Source organism: Pterocles gutturalis, unplaced genomic scaffold, assembly GCF_000699245.1.
Source record: "Pterocles gutturalis isolate BGI_N339 unplaced genomic scaffold, ASM69924v1 scaffold7907, whole genome shotgun sequence".
NCBI lineage: Eukaryota > Metazoa > Chordata > Aves > Pterocliformes > Pteroclidae > Pterocles > Pterocles gutturalis.
The window spans coordinates 229,906-248,467 of NW_010110319.1; the positions used below are offsets into that span (position 1 = coordinate 229,906).

Genomic DNA, 18,562 nt, shown 5'->3' on the forward strand with positions numbered 1-18,562 from the left:
CCTCCTCCTCCTCTCCTCTCAGTGCAGTGCAGGTGACTACAGCTGTTACCTTTTGGCATGTATGGTGCTTGTCTGGAGCAAAGCACAGCCAATCTTTGTAATTCTCCAAATCCAGTTTAAACACTTCACACAGATCAGCAGAGCCCTGCATGGGAGGGGGGTGCCTGGGGAGCGGGGAGAGTACAGGATCATTTTCGGGGTCTGGGTGCAGGCATAGCATCCCTTGTAGGGAGGAGGATGCTGCGTGGATGGAATACAGTGAGAAACCCAAGGTAGCTTTTCCTGCTCTGTGCACAGGGAGTGTTGACTGGGGGCCAGCAGCAGGGAAACGCAGGTAGTTAGCTCCTCTGTCTTTACTGGATACTCTGAAGAAACAGAAACATAAATATTGAATTATAAAGATAGAATTTGTGTAGTCTCAGAATGTATTCATACATTATAAAGCAGAATTTTAGGTCTAATGTGTTCAGTAAGCCAGTGGGTAGATTGAAGTTTTGCCTCTTTGTATTCGCAAAAGACTTTTTCCTCTTTCCATTGGTGCAAATGACTTGAAACGAATAATGTTTTTCTTGTTTGTTAGCATCATCTCCCCCTGTTGTCCATCGACATAAAATGCAGTGTTCTGGAACATGAGAAAGGCAATAAATTTCCTCCAGTTCTTTGTAAGCTGATATGAAGTAGACAGACACCTTCTGAAGTTTTGCGCATGCTGTGCTGTTTTTTTTCTTTGCTGCAACAAGAAAAGCCTTTTCTTTTAACCTAGCTTCCTTTGAAGAAGTAACTCAGGAAGCTTCATGGCCTCTCAAGGTAAGTGCATCTATAGTCTGTATTTTTAGCTCATGTTTACAGAAAACTACAGTCTTGTACATTTCCAGCAATCAGCAGTCTGATGAAATGAGAGTTTCAGGCTAAAGTCACATCAGCCAAAGCACAGTTGTTTTGGCTTCCTTTAATTTTTCAGCATTCAAGAGGCTCCTAAGGAGAGTAATATCTATACTAGAATGTTATTTGAATAAAATATGTTACAAAATGTTAGCATCTGCATTGAAGCAGAAAATACAGTGTTTGTACCTTTGTGCTTAAACCTGTCGGTACAGAATGCATGGGAAGGGCAGGTACGGAGCCAAGGGTACCGCTATTTTCACACACTTCTTTCCTATTCCACTTCAAAAATACCAAATCAGCAAATGCCTTTCGCTTTCAAAACTGGCCAGAGTCCTGATATAACCAGATGAGGAAAAAAAACAAGTATCTGAAGAACAACTGAATTTAATTAGATTATTCCTATCTGGATTCATCTTTGTCACATATTGTCTTTTAGCTGCAGCCAGTTGGGTACTGAGGGCTATAGGCAAACACTGCAGGATGCTGATATAACAAGCCTTCTAAATAAATTTTTCTATGCTTTCAAATGCTTAAACTAAGTAGAAGGACACAAATCTGTTTTTTTTTTTTTTTTTTTTTAAACATGAATGCAACTCTTCAGAGGTCACCCAGTTGTCATGTATAGAGGCAGATGTTGGCCCAGGGAGTTTCAGCAATGTCTATTTATGTTTGTCAAATGTTTACCCCTCTTCTTTTGTGCCCCAAATGATAATCAAGACATTGTGCATTTACAGTTATACAGCAGCAAGCAGGTTTTACAGAATTGCTGTACTCTGGGAGTATGCATCTTTTACCCTGGGGGTATATGTTTTGCTTACCTTTAGCCATATAAAAGAGGTTTGGTTTTGTATATTTTTGATGCAAGATGGTTAACAAAAGCAGCACAATAGTCATGTTGAGTAATATGATTTTCATAATGAAGGAACTTGATAATATCCTTATTTTAGGAACAAGTAACTCTAGAAATTATCATTATACAGAATGCTCACTGTATCATACGGTAACTTTTAAGTTTTCCCATACCATAAATGAAATGGGAAACATGCACAGAAGTAGACAGAGTGTCAGAGTAGCTTGGATTGTCATCAATATTTAATGTATTTACTGTTTGTTTTTTGTATAGCTCTAAATTTGACAGGTAGAACTGCAATTTGTTATTTTTTTCTCTTTATTATTCGAGAATAACACTAACACTCGGCCACTTCATGGCATTTCATGTAACAACAAGAGTTATGGCAGTAACAGAACCCTATGAGGTAAAATGATGCAGAAGAGCATATAAAATATTTATTACCCAGTTATACATTTTTAAAAGCTAGCTACAAATTCAAAGGGATTGCTTCTTCTTCCTGTGGTCTCAGACTTTGAAAGAAAGCAGTGGCTGCAAAGGCAAATTAAGATCAAAATATGATTAAACGATGAATCAGCCACAGTGAATTCAAATAATGCTAAAGGTTCTCATTTAAACCCACAACAGCAAAAGAGAGCTTCAGACTTGGAGCCAAAAATTCCTTCTGGACCTCAAACCACATAGTGCCTAGGCATTGTCACACATGAGATAAAAATGATCGGTTTGAGGACTGCTTTACTGCCAAAACGCAGGGGCTCAGCTTAATACGAGGATTTGCCGTTTCTATGTGGATAGCTTCAGCTTGCTCTTCCCTGTTCTGGCAGAGCTGGTGTTACTGAAGGCTCTGGAAAGATGCCCGTAGTAAAAGCAGTAGGAGTTTGTGGAGAATCAGATGGCAAAGGCGGTTGCTGTGTGTGGGAGCTGGTGCCTGTGTGTACGAGGGGCTGTGGGCACACAGCTGCCTGCAACAGCAAATGCTGTCGTTACCTTCACAGCACTAGACACCACTGTGTCCTAAAGGATGTGTTTGCAATAGCAAACCAGAAAGCACAGCTTAATGATATCTGATCTTTTTATTAAGATAATAATGAATTGGCTTTAACACTGTAAGAGGCTGTAGACTTTGAAATCAGGGAAACATCCAGCTTGGGGAATCTGAGATCCCTGGAAAGGTGATCTCTAATTAAGAGCAAATATGCATGCCCTCAGGATGCTAGAAAGCATCTTGCTAGGGTCAAGCCCTCAGCAGCTCAGTGCGCACGAGCACACAGGGCAGCTCCCAGGGAACAAAGCTGAGCAACCCGTGCTGAGGAGCTTGCGGCCACCCCGCATGTCAGTCCAGACCAGCTCCAGCCCTGTCCCACAGACCGAGCGCTTGCAGATGTCAGAGCGGATTAGGTGCCCTTCAAGACCACATCTCCTGGTTTAGTTTCATCTAAAGTGATCCCGCTTTGCATACTCAAAGACTGCTTTATCAAATGAACTGGCATGCTCGAAGTGTGGGGCCATCAGGAGATGTGTTTCTTATCCTGGCTCCTGACCTGACTAAGATGCTGATATAGTCACAGACAGAATGTGACATAATTGTTCCCAAATTTTGACCCAAGCAGTTAGCTGCTGTTTGGCCCTGTTTCATTTCTGTTTTTTTTTTCTTCTCTTCCTGCAGAGTCTCAGGGACAAACAAGCCCAGTCTTTAAGGATTACCTCCCTGGATCTTCTGACCTTCCTGAACAGAATGAGCCTGTTGAGCCAACGGGTCTCTGGAAGCAAACATCACATGCTCATAACTTGCCACCTGGTTTGGAGTACCTGAACCAGGTCCTGAATCTTTCCAAATATTAGAATTGCTTTGTTTTCCTCATAGAATTCTTTGATCCCTTGGGGGATGGGGTTGTTTGGGTTCTTTCTTGGGGGAGGGAAGGTAGAGATGAAGAAGCTTTTTTTTAATTTCATATTAGTATGAAATAAGGAATGTAGGAATGACGAGCCCTTCCTTCATTGCTGACATTCTTTTCTATAGAAATACACTTGTTCTTCTTGTACAAACCCACATTATTTTCTTTGCTCTAGGATTTTTTATAGGTCATAGTATTACCCCTCTCATTGTAGTTTCCTTCCAGCTCCTTAAGAGCTCACTCTCAGGGAGATGGCTGTCAGACTCTGGTTGACCTCAAAAAGCTTAAAAAAGGCAGTGTGGGAAGGCATTCTCACCTCCTTATAAACCGTCCTGTGAGGATCGTGAAGGTCTTCTGAGCAAATTCCTTCTGCCAAAGACAGTGCTCTCCAGGTCAGAGGTACGGTCCTGGGGAGGCAAGCTCCCATGGAGACACTTTTATGAGTGTAAGCCCGGGCGGCTACACACCCACACCCCCTCTGTGTCGGGCTGTGGGGCAGGAAGGTGCCAGTGCCTGAGAGAGGGAAGCACCTGCACATGGAAGCAGATGAATGGGTCACAGGCAGGGGAGGAAAAGGAAATGCTGACATCTCAGTCCTGCCACTAAAGGTGCAGCTGTCTGTCTCACCCTGTGAAACCTCTCGGCTCCTGGAGCTCAGGACAGCGATGGTCTGCAGCTCTGCTCCAGGAGCGTCACCTCTTCCTGCCTTTTTTTACTTGGAGGGTCACTGCTGCTGCCGCTTGGGCACTGACTCCAGTTTGCATTTCGTATGTGGCTGGATTCTGCCACTGATATATGCTGAGTGACGCTTTATACGCCCTGCCTGGTGCGGGCAGGGACAGAATCAGGCCCGCAGTGCAGTCAAGTTGTGATTCTGATACACTCGCCTCTGCTGTGCTTGCATTGCGGTGGTGCTGGGAAATGTTTATTTCGCTCAAGGTCTGCATTTTAGAGATACGTTTCTGGTAGTTTTGTACAGAAGCAGAAATTGAATGTATTTTGTATTTGGAGCTAAGTCACCTAGATAGCTAATGCAACTGGGAGACCCTTCAGAAACAATCTTTCCTGTGGAGTTATGATTTTCATTTCATGGTGCCCATGCACAAAATGATATGTGTTGTCAATTACATGAGCATTTGCTCACAGACTGTGGGAGCTACGTTTTTTGGTCTAAAAGTGATTGTGATAGTAAATACTTGGCAGGTTACATATTCAGTCTGCTGTACGAACATGAATTATACCTCAGATTTACCCACACAATGTGGGTAAGCAAATTCTATTACTCCATTTTGAAGAAACTTTACATCTGACATAAAGACAAAAGAGCAAGTGGCTGTCGGGACTGTAACTAGAACTCAAGACTTTGTTTATGCTTGTTCTCAGCCCAATAACCATGTGTCTGTGCTGCAGCCCTTGTTAATTATTTTCCATTTTCTTTGCAGTCTGAAAAGTGGAGAGCATGAGTATAATGCTGGTTCTTGGCATATAACCACAGCTAGAGTTTCCATGTGTTGCAGTACATTTTGGTGTTTATACTTGGTTAGATGGATCACATGTAAGTTTAATGCCCACAAAACTGAATACTGATAATGAGCCTTCTGATGTTAGAAGGAATTTTAACACATCTGCACTCCAGAGGACTCAGACCCTAGTAAACCAAAGGGCTTTAGAGGTTTTGAAATGCAAGTGCAGAATTCCCTTCATCCACAAGTGCCCCAACAACAGATGCATCAGAATAGCTGCCTTGCAGAAACCAGTGAAAGGCAAAACAAGCCCTAACACCTGTCACCTTGTCTCAACATTGGTTATACATTGCTCACAATAACCCGATATAGAGACCAAAATCATCAAAAGCTTTTAACAGTTCAGGCTCATTAATTTTCGTTTCCCTGCGAAAGTCTATGTGGGGCAAAGAAATCCATATTAAAATTGATACTAAAATATTAAAATAGCCCTGCCACCTTCAACTTGTTTATTTTTTTTCTGTCAGCAGAGCACTTCACATGAGCTCCAAGAGTTCACATCTCTCATGAAACCTAAACAACAAACAGCAAAGATTCTTGGGAGAAAATTTGAAAGTCCAAATATTTTTTTATTATTTCAATTACTGGCATGCACATTTCAGACATTAATGAAAAGGATAAAGAAGTTTCTCTTTTACCAGCTTTTCTTTGCAGCCTGAACTAGCTTCAGGAGATGACTAGAATTGACAAATGCCTGCAACAGTTCGAATACGTACCAGGCAAGATTTATCAATTGTAAAATATATAGCTGCTGGAGAGCTGTGACATGCTGGTCTCAGAAGGTTGCTGTGTGCTTTCTGTGTGCAGCTGTGAGTAAAGGCAAAGTCCTGCGCCAAGACTTTGCCCATTAGGAATTTAAACAAAAGAGATTATCAAAGCCTAAACTATCACATAAAACAGGAATAAAAAGTCAGATAAATCTGAAAGGTAGACTGAAATTAAGTCTTTCTCTTTTTATAATGCCAATGACTGTTCTCTAACAAAAACAATGTCAGAGGTATGATAAGCACAGCAAAGCTGGGTATGATGGCAGCTTTTCTCCTGCATTTGTAACCAGCTCACAGGGGAAGACAATGTCAGCCAGCCGAGGGTTTCTCTGAGGAGCTGTTATTTTGCTCATTCTGGCACACTTGGTGTGACCATTTGCCAGATTTAAGGTACAGAACTCCGTGTGCTGTTGTTGGCATCCACTGATAGCCTTGGGCTGCTCCAGCAGGGCCCTTGGGATGTGGCTACAGCATGTTTAGAGCTTGAGCCCCAGCTCGTTGCCTCCTGCACTGCCAGGGTGCCCAGCACTAACCTCCACTTGGGGGTGGGGGGCTTCCCCTCTGCCAAGACCAGGGGGGAGCAACAGGAGTGAGAAGTGGGGCCTTGCTTCTCACACACATCTTTCCATTGCTCTTGGCTTCCTTATTCCCCCAATGAGGATTATTCGTGCGGGTGAATTACATGACCACAGCACCCAGTGCCATACTCTAGCCGGTCATCATTTCAGAGAGATGTCTAAAGTGTGACTTAAGATAGCCCTTGGGCACCCAGTTTGTGCACCCTTGGAGGGAAAGGAATCCTATTAACAGGGAGATGAGCAGTAAAAATAGACAGGTGATCCCTGGCAGCCCCAGACCTTTCTGACACCCACCATCTTGTTTATTTCTTTTAAACAGCTGGACAGGATAATTATTCATCAGCAAGTGGAACTTCTTGAAGGTATGGTGCAGTCCTTGTCACTCTTTAACTGTGCTGGTACACAGATGTCTCCAAAAGGCTTCTATGTCTTGTACCCAGCGTTAAAGTCATTGCAAAGCCTCCTGCTGACCTTGTGTCAGGCCTGTAACATGGCATTAGTGTGCTGAAAGCTCACTTTCTTTGTGCCTGTTCTGCAGCAGACCAGTGAGGAAAGATTACAGTGAGTAATCTCCACACGCGTCCTAAATTCACTCCCTCAAGGCACCTCCCTCTCAAAGTTACTAATGTTTAACTGTGTTTCCAATCCATGGGAAAATTTATTGTCTTTAACAATAATTAACATGGTATGAGAAACAAAACGAAGAAAGGTCAGAAGGCACAAAATGAAGCATAAGAGTTTCTATTTACATAGCTCCTCAAAGTACTGAATAAGTATGAAGCTCTGCAAGTAAAACATACTTTAATGTATTTCTCCCATGCAAAATGTTTTCAGCCTGATTCTTGGATACCTGGCTGGATGAAAGTGGGACAGCTTCATATTGTTACTTTTCACAGATGATAAAATAAGAAAAAGCCCAAACCAAAACTCAGGATCTGAATTCTGTTTTGTGATACGTACTTTAGTGTACAGCAAAACAGTATTTGAATTAAATGTTCCTTCAAAATACAGACCTGGCATTTTTATTTCCTTATAATTGTATATATTATTTGTGTCAATTCAAAACAATTTTTAAACCGTCTCTGTTCCATAGAATTTTAGAATACGTGCTGATATATCTATACTAACGTTATACTAAGGTAATGTCCTACTTGTTTTGCTTTATTAGCCATACTTGGAACAGAGACCTCCAGCAAATACGAGATAAAAAACCATTTGGGACAAAGAGTCTACTTTGCAGTAGAAGAAAATGATTGCTTTGACCGTAACTTGTGTTCGCCTATAAGGTCTTTCACCATCAGGATTGCCGATAACATGGGCCGAGAAGTGATTACAGTGAACAGACCCTTGAGATGCAACAGCTGCTGGTTCCCCTGCTTCCTGCAAGAGGTGAGCGACTCCTCATTGCCTTTTGTCTGAGCACCTCGCTGTCTGTGCTCAGCATTAATGAAACCTTGTGCAACCTCTGCCAGGGTGCCAGGAAGGGATTCACACCCACCTCAGCCTGGGGGACTGCAGGGAAGCCTTCGTTGAGAAGTAACTGTTGATAAGCGAAGCCCTTTTATGAGTTAAATTCGCAGCACGCCTCCTTCCTTTCACGGGACCTTACTTTCCTGTCATCCCAAATAAAGCTTTTGTGTCTATGATACAGGTGTCTCTCCAGCCAGGTAACACCCTAAAATACTGCTTGCCTGACAGACAATCTCTGTTAGTGCTACAGATGGAAATCGCCCACTGTACTCCCAGGCTGGGAGGACGGAAAATCCCTGGAGGCCACCAGTGCGTGTGGTAGGACTGGGAACAGCTCTCTGAGGAGGCTGATGCTTCACTCCGTGGCTCTGCCTCTTCAAGGCCATATATCTCTGGGAAATGGCAGAACTTGGAAATAAGCTGCTTTGGGTGAAAAATGCAGATCCTATTAGAGTGTCAGAGCTTTTCTCCTTATTTTTTACTCTCCTGTATTCAGACATTTTTCTTGTTTTATGAAAATGTTTTATAGGTTCACCCATCTGCCTGTTTTTTCAGTACTGCATCAAGACTTTTTTGAAAAATGTCCTTTGGTAGCACAGCTACTGCATAAAAAAGCTTATAGGATACTCGCTAATTACACTAACAGAAACTTCTCACAGTGAATGGCTTTTATCAAATCTTATATTATATGTAAGTTGTTAGCTTCTGGTGCAGCTTTTAAACTTCATGTTGTCCACTATATTTAAAAGCACCATTAGACAGTGTTGTAATATCCAGTTCACAGCTTAATAAAATTATATATGCTTATATACAGTAAATATTTTGTCATTATATAAACAATATGCTATTAGGGACATATATACTAAATAAAACTAGTTTATAAGATTTTTTTGGTTTTTTTCTCTTTGCCAGTTAGAAGTTCAGTCTCCACCAGGTACAATAGCTGGTTATGTTGTACAGAACTGGGACCCTTTTCTGCCAAAGTTTACTATACAGAATGAAAGTAAAGAAGATGTACTAAAAATAATTGGCCCATATGCAACTTGTGGCTGTTTTGAAGATGTTGACTTTGAGGTATGTTTCTTATCAGTGTTAAGAATTTTAAAGTTTTTCTACTTTGAATAAGTTTCTCACTCAAAATTCATGTTATTCTACCCTTTCAAATATGATCTACGTTGCTATAATCACAGAACAGAAGTACAGCAACATGCATCAGAGTTCCTGACTTGTACACTCAGATTCCTAGAGATGTTTTTTTGGACAGGAGTGACAATTCCTTCAAGAAAATAAACATGTTGCTAAGTGAAGTGCTGGTTCTCTGCACTCCGTGAGCCCCCAGCCATGGATTTTGAGAGGCTCAGGGTTTCATCCCACATGCATTCACTGTTACCTGACGCATGGTCCCCTGAAGCCTGTGGCATTGAGCCTGCTGCCTGCATTACTCTCAGACTGAGAACCACGGGCAGAGTTACTGTTCAATGTGTCTACATCCATTTGACAACACTCATCAGGAGAAAAATAATTCTGAAGGGCCATTGAGATATTTAAGGGATGAGAAAGAGAATGGAAGAGGCTTGAAGAAACCCTGGACAGAATTTTCTGATGTGAACAAAGTGCTTCACCCTAGTTAAGGAATCATAGAAGAGCTTCTGTGTTGATCAAGTCGTTAGCCAAATCAGATTTCAGTGGGTACTGTCCAAAATTTCAGTACACTGTGAGAATCATGCAGATGGCTACATAATTGAGGACATATCTGTCAGTTGTAGGGGACAGTGCTTCACAGCAATGGCACTGCTGTGACTTGAAGTGTATCAGAAATATGAGACAGGGAAAAAAATAATTGTGAAAGAAGAGCAGAAGTAGTATAAACTTTGACAATTGCTTTCCTCTGCTTTTCTGTCAGCTCTAAAGATGCTGATGTTTCCAAACTTGAGACCCTTTCTTGTGTGCCACTCCTAAAGGCAAATCTGACACTAATAGAGCATCTCAATGGTAAGAATAAAAGAAGAATCTGACAACTATAGCATACTCTCTGTGTCAGGGCACAGTCATTAATTCTGTGGAGATATAATCAGTGTGTACTTGATTTATTTACAGCTAGGTGTATTCCTGTTTTTTATTTGTGCAGGTAAAAGCTCTCAATGAGATGTCAACAATCGGCAAAATCTCCAAATACTGGTCTGGATTTGTAAACAATGTCTTTACGAACACTGCTAACTTTGGGATCCAGGTCCCTGTAGATCTTGACGTGAGAATCAAGGCAGTAATGATTGGTGCTTGCTTCCTCATTGTAAGTATGCAAAACCAAGAGGTAAACCTATGGGGGTGGGCAGACTGGGACCAAAGGAGCCTTTGCTATCAGCTGTGATCCTGTAAAGCCGAAAGGGCAGTGAAAAGCCAAACCCACTACCTAAAAGATAAGTTAACTGAAACCCTTTTAATTTTTATGTCTGCTTTAGTTTTTTTTTTTTTTTTTTATTTGAGAATATCTTCAGGTTCCTAACATTTTTGTTTATTAAATTGTTTAAATAGTGTTCCACATGTAGTTCAATATCTTGCATGGGAGGATCAAATATCAACATCCATGTCAAACCTACCAGCCTCCCCCAGACCTCTTATCTGTTGTGTTTGAAGGGGTATATGAACCAAAACAAAAGTTAGGTTATTTCTAGTGGTAATTTCAAATGGTGAGTGCCACTTCAATAGTTCTGTTGAGTGTTGCATACAAGATCTTCAGGTCCTATGAAATTTCCTACAAAATTCCCTTGTGAAGATAATTGTAAGAGAAGAATTCTATGAAAAGGAGAATACTCACTGCTGAGGGTAAGGATGGAGTTAAGATGCATTTCTTAGAATTACAAACTGATATTTGCTGTGTACATATTTTGCCAACACTGATATGTTAATATTAACATGCAACAGTTTCAAAATAGTCTGTGATACTTACATCAGAGAATATAAAACAAAAGGACAAAACTATTTCAATTATTCACTTGAAAGTGTTTGCTTTAAAATACAAACAAAAATACAGATATTTTGCTTTTATTATGTTAGAAATGTAACTCATGACACTTCAGATTTTCAGATTGTCTCCAAAACTCCTGTTGCCAAGTGGCAGAGTAAGAGAAAACGATTGACTAATCTAATTACTTTGTATAAAAAAAGCCTACAAGTAAGACTTTTGATAATAATTGTTGCATTTTTGTACCTTCCTTACCATTCACAGTTTGCTTATTTGTAGGACTTAATGTTCTTTGAAAACTCTTTGGATGGATTATAACAAGATGACAGAAGCAATAAAATATGCAGAATGTGTTTCAGTAAGTAAAAACAAAAATAAATTGATCTTGCTTTGAAGACTTATACGTTAGATACTTTCTAATTCTTTTTCATTTTCTTCCAGAAATCCCTTGAGCTTTGGACATGATTTTAAACTGCACAAATTCTTGTTCCATATAAGAAAAGAAAGGGAGCTAATGATGGTGTTTATTAAAATATGTCTCATGTAAATAATAATTTCCCACTTACATTTTATGTGTGTTGTAGCTAAACACATACTTTTCACACAGAGCACTGTTGCTTTGGAACAGTGCTATTCTCTTCTTGCTCTTTTGATGTTCCTGCATGGGAAATCATGAAAGATTAGACGAAGGCTTGCAGTGTCACTGATGAAAGTCTATGTTTAGAGAAGCCTTTGATGTTTTGCAAGTGCTGGTACCAGTTACTAACCACATGAGGGTGTGTTCTAGGGGTTTTGCTTTTTCATAATTTTAGAGGTAATTTACTGATTTGTTATTTAATTAGTAGTAGCAAACCGAGATTGAAAGTAGCAAATATAAAGACATCACCCGACGGGAAGTTCAAGATGTTATCTGTTTCAGTTAGTTGAAAGAAGGAAAGTGATGCTTGCTAGTAAATTAATTTTATGGTAGAGATTTGTTTAATGAGTGCAGACAGAAATTAGGCTTCCAGTAGTAGACTTCGGAACATAAGCTCTATTCGTAAAGTCTGGTCTTCCACTGCTTGTATTGAATGCAGGCCATAAGGTCTGAGAGGTGGTCCTCTGTGCGCTAGAAGTGCACAGATCACTTCACATTTGAACTGGCTAGTGTTACAGATTCTTGCTCCAGCCACTCAAGACTTTCCTGTAAAGGTTTGTTCCTCTTAATAGTATCTGGTGGTTGATAACTTTTCATTCAGCCTTGGCTGAGGCCACACTAGAACAAAATTATTCTTTGCTTTTGGCAAGCTCAGGTGTTTTCTATGCAATAGGAGCATTTTCTGTTCCAGATTGCAGTTTCACATGGCCCTTCATTCCTGCAGTCGCACCTCACTGTTCCCAAGCATTCCCACCAACAGGCTTTTACTAATACAAGCTTCCTTTGTAGGAACATCCATTATGTATATGGGCAAAATGTAAACAGAAAAAAAAATTGTTGCAAAATATTTGCTGTACAAACTTGTTTATGCCTCTCTTAAAAACTCCAATGAGTCCTCAAGAAGGAAACCATTGCCATACAATATTGGTGGTAAAACCAAGTGCTATCATGGTCACTGGTCAAGTTTCCAAGGGGAACTTTTACAAATCACCATGAATACTGAATGTTTTTAGCATGAACCAATAATTCAATTCTTGCAAATAACCAACACATCAACGGAAAGGAGAGGAGATAATGAATAATTCATAAAAATGAAAAAGAGCTAAATTTATCAGGTGATTAATTCTCAACAAATATTTAGACTAATTTTAAATTAACGTTCGTGGATATGAATTAAAACACAGTGAAGCCAGGAAGCTGCAACTAATGCTCCCTTAGTGAAATTAACTCAGGAATGCTTATAGATTTAAACAGTGTATTTTAGATTATAGATCACGCTTAGGTATTTACGCAGATTTAAATATGTCGTGAAAATAGTTGTGGTTAACAAGCTCTGACAATCACCACCAGTTAACCCTTTCACTCCTGGCTCTCACTGCAACTCCTGGCAGCGCGGCCAGGCTGCAGCCGCGAAGTCCTGAGCCCGCAGGGACCCGCTGCTGTCGGCTTCCCGGAGGAAGCACCCGGAGCAGTGGCTGCGAGCTTCGTGGGCAAGAAGCTCCCTCGTGTGGCAATCTGTAGTTTTGCAGAATAATACAGATGACTGATGCCAATTGGCTCTTCTCAGTAGTTTCACGTTGGTGCCATTCCACTGAATTCAGCCTTTCACTCCTGACTTACTCTAATGCAAATTGAGAACGAGAGCCAGATTTTTTTATATTAATTTATCTCTTTAAATCCCTTTGCCATCTTAGACAGAAGTGACTGTTCTTGTAGCCAGCAGTCTTGGGTCTTATGTAAAACCACATTCTTGCACTGCTGTTGAGGTGTGTGTGTCTGAACGCTGGGCTGATGCAGTGCCAGGTGAGATCGGCAGGCTTCTCTGCTACCTGCCACTCTCCCTCTGCCATTTCCAGCCTCCTTACGACCCTTAACAAGCCAAAGACATCTTTGAAGCAAATGTGTCCAGCCACCACTGAAATAAATACAAAATGGGGTCTTATTTACTTGCAGGGCTGAATTTGGCTGGGAGTGTCCACATATATACCTTGTAGGTAAGCAATAAATGCATGTATTTTTTATATATTGCAGTCAGATGATAGTACTGTATTTCTTCCCCTTTGTGACTTTGTTGCTGTTTAGTGAAGTGTAATGCTTGCATATGTGTATGAGTATGTTTAAATACCCCTGTTTATACCCAGCAGTGGCTTCTGGGGCATGCAGGTAACAGGTTCAGTCCCTGGATAAAGCAAAGCACTGGGGCTGGGGTGGCTCTTGCTGGCTAGAACTTCCTCAGCAGCCTGCTTGGCCTTGGTCCCACCCTTCAACATCGTGGTAGAAATTCAGTGCCAATGCCAGCACTTTTTCAACTGGAAGCTCCTTCATCTAAACCACACTACTGTGCAAGGGCAGGTATTTATCCTCAGCAAAGATGATGGAGTTATGTGTGATATCACTAAAGAAAAGCTAACGTGTCCTAAGACTTTAAAAGCCTACAGCTCTAAGTAGTAACTCTTTTGTATTAATAGCAATGTGTTTCACGTTATGGGAGCTACATATGCTCTTTACAAATCCCACCTTTCATGATTCCCCAATGGCCTAGGAGTGGCTCTCCAAAGGAGAATTCAGCATTCCCCAAAGGGGGCAGATATTCTCTAAAGCAGATTCACGTGGAGAGAAACGTGATTATTCTAATGAAACAGAAATTTTACTTAATCCAGCCAAGCAAATAGTTTCACCCTTGGTCACTAGGGAAGCTGTAAAGCTGTGTAGTACAGAATTCTTGTGCTCAGTAGGTGGCAGCAACAGTTCATTATTTAGCTTTCCACAGATCACAAGCTGTACCCAGGACACTGATTAAAGTTCAAAACACCTTTAAGATCTAATTGATTTTTACCCTTTCGTGGAGGATTTTCTTTGCTTTGTTTGCTAGTAAACCTTTGTCACATGATGCTGGGTTATCTTTATTGCCTGCAACTTACAGCTGAATTACTGGTGACTGATATTTTATAGGATCTGGCAGATACACAGGCAGAATCCAGTCTGCCACAAAGTGAGCTCTTCTGGTCAGTGCAGAACCTATTTTTTTGCACCTGGAGCATCTCTCCAGCTTCCACAGGTGAACAGAAGAGAAGTCGCAGCCTTAGGACATTCCCCACCTTCTGCAGAAACTGAAAGTGCTGTGTCTGAAGGAGATTGCTTTGCAGTGGCGTCCCTAGAAATGTGGACAGTTTCTACAGGTAAAATAACTTTGCCCCCATGTCATGTCATGTCATGTCATGTCATCACAGTCCATCACTATGTGCTGTCCTGGGGCAGAGGGATGGAAACCTCCTGTAGTGCCACAAATCCAGACAACTCCAGTACGTGGGAAGGAGCTGGTTTGTCCACAGGAAGGTCAACCACTTTTTTTAAGAGTATGGCAACACAGCACCTCTGTAAGCCCTGAGATCTTCTGGTCATATAATAATTTGGTGGATGCAAAAGTACTTCTCTTTGTAGACACTGATGTGCATGTTGAAAAAAAAAATCTTTTTTTTGTTACAATTTGGTTATCTGTTTTAGGATTAAACAAACCCAGAAATGATCCAAAATATACATTTTCTAATGGAATTGTCTAAGTGGTACCTGTTTGGGGAAAAAAAAAAAAAATTCCTCCTCCTGGCTCTCTTTGTAGTGGTGTTGATTTCTTTTCAGTTAGAATGGTATGTTCTATGTTAGAGTGATACGTACTATTTTAATTCAAACATTAGCTTTAGGTTTTTAAATGTGTTTTTTTCTTCACCAAAAATGGCTCCCTTAGGGGGCAGAAAAGACTTCTTTTCCTGTTGTGGTTTGACCCAGCTAGCAGCAACCCAAATATCGTGTACCTGCTCGTTCACCCTCCCTCCTCCCAGGAATGGGATAGGGGGAGAGAACTGAAGGGGGAAAGAGAAAAGAGACTCATGGGTTGAGATAAGAAAAAATTAATAACTAACCTACAATAATGTTGAAAATAATAACAAGAATAATAATAATGTACACAAATATACAAATGAGTGATACACAGTGATACTCTCACCACCCAATGACCAAGGCTCAGCCCATTCCCAGCTAACAATCCCAGAGCAGGGAGAGTCCCGAAACCACAATCCTGAAAAAGAGACAAGAGTCTGAGAGCTGACCCAGAGAGAGAGGACATAAACTTCTGGACAGACACTCATCTGTATACTGGGCATGTATATATCCATGTGTTATTTCCAGAATGATGAAGAATTATATTTTGCCATCAGGAATAATTTTGGGTGGCTGTCTTTAATAACATGTGCCTACATACCAGCAAGCACCAAAATAAGCAATGCAGCCTGGGATCAAAGTAAGGATCACTACTGAAATCCCTTGTATGCATCACACTTTTCTAGAATTCAAATGAGTTTTCACCATTTTTTAAATTTACTTCTAGGTTTCATGAAGAACCCAAGTGTCAAAACACTGTCTCATTTAAAAAAGAAAAATCCTATTTGCTTTACAAATTCAGGGGAGATATTCTGGCTATTTTATAGAATAGTTTGCTGAGTGTATAGGAAATGGTTCTGTATCAGGAGCAGTTTTATCTCTGCCTTTATTGCTGCAGGCTATCAAGGGCCTGATATAAAATGGTGTCATCTAATACAAACTCGTGCAAAAATGAAACCTCAACAAGAATTGGTGGTATTCCATGTATCTCATCCTTCTTGACACAGTACTGTGGCTGTTGCCCCAGCAGAGTCAACGCAGTCGCACAATTTGATTCCTTTCCTTTCCTAATGGAGCCTAATAGAAAATTAAATAAATTATTTCTTTCCATGATCTGCAAGATGTGTCATTATTGATGTCCTTCATCCACCTGGACACTCAAATGGTATTCATCATTGTCATACCAGACCAGTACTCACATTGTTAAAAACACACACAATGTGAGGTGATACTGTGCTTGCCACTGAGGACAGCTCCAACGGGTGCATTTCCCTCTCGCTTTGATGGATAACTGGAAGCAGTGCACAAGGAAGTAATGTGAAAGACTGGGCAATAAGGTAAGGACAAGAGACGTGAAAGATTGGGCTTGGGAGGAGTGTAGAGGAAATTGCCTGTGTAAACAGATCGGGTGTGTCTTTTGGGAAAGGCTTTGTTCAATGTAAGCAGAGAAACACCGACTGATGTGTTGACATTGGACACGCCAGCAAGTGTGACACCTGAATAAAAAGCATGTGTGTGATCCGCAAAAACTTCTGTAAGCTGAAACGGTTTGCTTTTAGCTGCAGTGTTTGGAACCAATGGTACGAGGCGTTTTGTCTTGATTTTTGCTTTTTTCAACAAAAAAATTATCTCCTCCAATGGGCATATGCATGTGACGTCTAGATGCACATGACGTCTGTATGCACACCAGCTGGGAGACTGTTCTCGTAGAGATGTGTGGTTTCACGAGGGGGGGAGGGGAAAAGCGTGTACGTGTGACCTGACTCCAGACTAACCTGTTTGTGTAAGCAGTGTCATAAAACACTTTGCCTCAGTTCTTTGTCTTTTGCTCAGTCCTCTCTTGCTAGTACCGGGTTTGAGAGGTTGCAGGGATCACAGTGTTGTAGGTGAACTGTCACCACCCTGGGTAAGGTGATGGACCCTGGTGTCAGGGAAGGGTTGAGTGATTGTGGAGCTTGGGAAGAGGAAGTGTTTGGCCTAGATGAATCCCTGCAAACCACAGGGCAACTGGAGCTGAAGGAAAGAGCGAGGGTGTCATGGAAACAAAATGAGCAGGGGGTAGAGGAGGACACAAGAGAACAAAATATTTTGATCAAAAGTAAATGAATGCTTTCAACTAGTTGTGACATCTAATGTGGTCTTTACAAATATGTGCTCAGTGGAAAAAGGTATGATGGATCTTCATTACAAAATAAGCATCTGCTTGGTGAAGTCACTGTTATCCAATGCACCGCTGATCTGTGAAAGTTATAATGCTCTTATCTTGTACTTCAGGAATATCACTGATAGAAGATGATTAAGAAGGAAAAATGGTTTGAGAAAATCTGCAGAGATGCAAAATGCATCATGCAGCATTGATGTGCTTGGGACCATATATATTTATTACTACAAATATGTGTTAGCTTTCTTGGTGAACTTTTTACTCTAAATCACTTAACTGTAAAAAATTAAACCAGAAGCCTTTCTTGAAGGAGATGTATTATAGCAGACGAAGTAAAAAAAAAAACAAAAACCTGTATGAAAGAGATCAGACTCCTCTCTTATCCCACATTGTCACAGAAATTAAATTTTATAAATGGCTTTGTTCAGTCTGTTGTTTATAAAGCAACAACAACTTAACTGCAGTCTTGGTTGACATAGAAGGGAGTAGAGTGCCAACACTAGAGTAAAGCATTAAAACCACAGTGCTTCATTCAAAGCCCAATGAAGTAGAGGTTAGCCTTTGGATCAGGTCATTAAGGCCTTTTGTCAGATGAGTCCAGAGTAATTGTATGTAGCTCTACCACCAAGTAGTTTATATTATCAACTCAGAGAAAATAACTAGTAAATGGTATAAAACGTGTTCTAGTTTTGAAGCCATAGAAAATACTGATTAATGCTAATATAGATCCACTTAGGCTTTGATCACATGCTTTGAAATTCTGTGAAAAATCATTGAAAGAGAACCATGCAGAATGATTGTAAATAACTGTGTGAAAAAGGCTTTTACCTCAATTTTGGAGACATGCCAAAGGAACTTACTGGTTCCAGAAACCTGCAGAGCCTAGCTGTGTAGACTTGTAGGCCAGCTCATCCCATCCAACTTGCAGAAGCTGCAAGTCCAGGGGGTTGGACCTCCTGTCTCCAAGCCCCCTCCTGTAGCAATGCAGGAGGAGCAGCACATCTCTCGGCAGGGCTGGCTTGCAGTGTGCCTCGAGCCCGTGCGGTCCCCGCCAGCAGCACAACCCTGCCGAAGCTGGAAGAGAAACTGCAGCCTTTGGCCAGGAGCTCCCACCAGGACCTGTCTGTATCCTGCTGTTGCCTGGCCAGCAGTGAGACATGGCAGAGAGGAGAGGGAGAGG

The 18,562-nt window shown here is 41.1% G+C and overlaps 1 protein-coding gene across 1 annotated transcript; it reads left to right on the plus strand.

The window, feature by feature from the left end:
- The first annotated feature begins 794 nt into the window (after positions 1–794).
- PLSCR5 (phospholipid scramblase family, member 5) lies at positions 795–11,248 on the plus strand. The gene is made up of 7 exons (XM_010073313.1): positions 795–807; positions 3,402–3,553; positions 6,818–6,860; positions 7,667–7,887; positions 8,881–9,042; positions 10,097–10,258; positions 11,210–11,248. The coding sequence occupies exons 1-7, from the start codon at positions 795–797 to the stop codon at positions 11,246–11,248; spliced, it is 792 nt and encodes a 263-aa protein (XP_010071615.1).
- The last annotated feature ends 7,314 nt before the right edge of the window (positions 11,249–18,562 follow it).

What these genes read in the sequence shown, in the direction of transcription:
- PLSCR5 (XM_010073313.1), top strand. An exon ending in GTTTGGAGTACCTGAACCAG is followed by an intron (nt 3,554 to 6,817) that starts GTCCTGAATCTT and finishes TCTTTTAAACAG; the next exon opens with CTGGACAGGATAATTATTCA. An exon ending in TTGGTGCTTGCTTCCTCATT is followed by an intron (nt 10,259 to 11,209) that starts GTAAGTATGCAA and finishes GCTTATTTGTAG; the next exon opens with GACTTAATGTTCTTTGAAAA.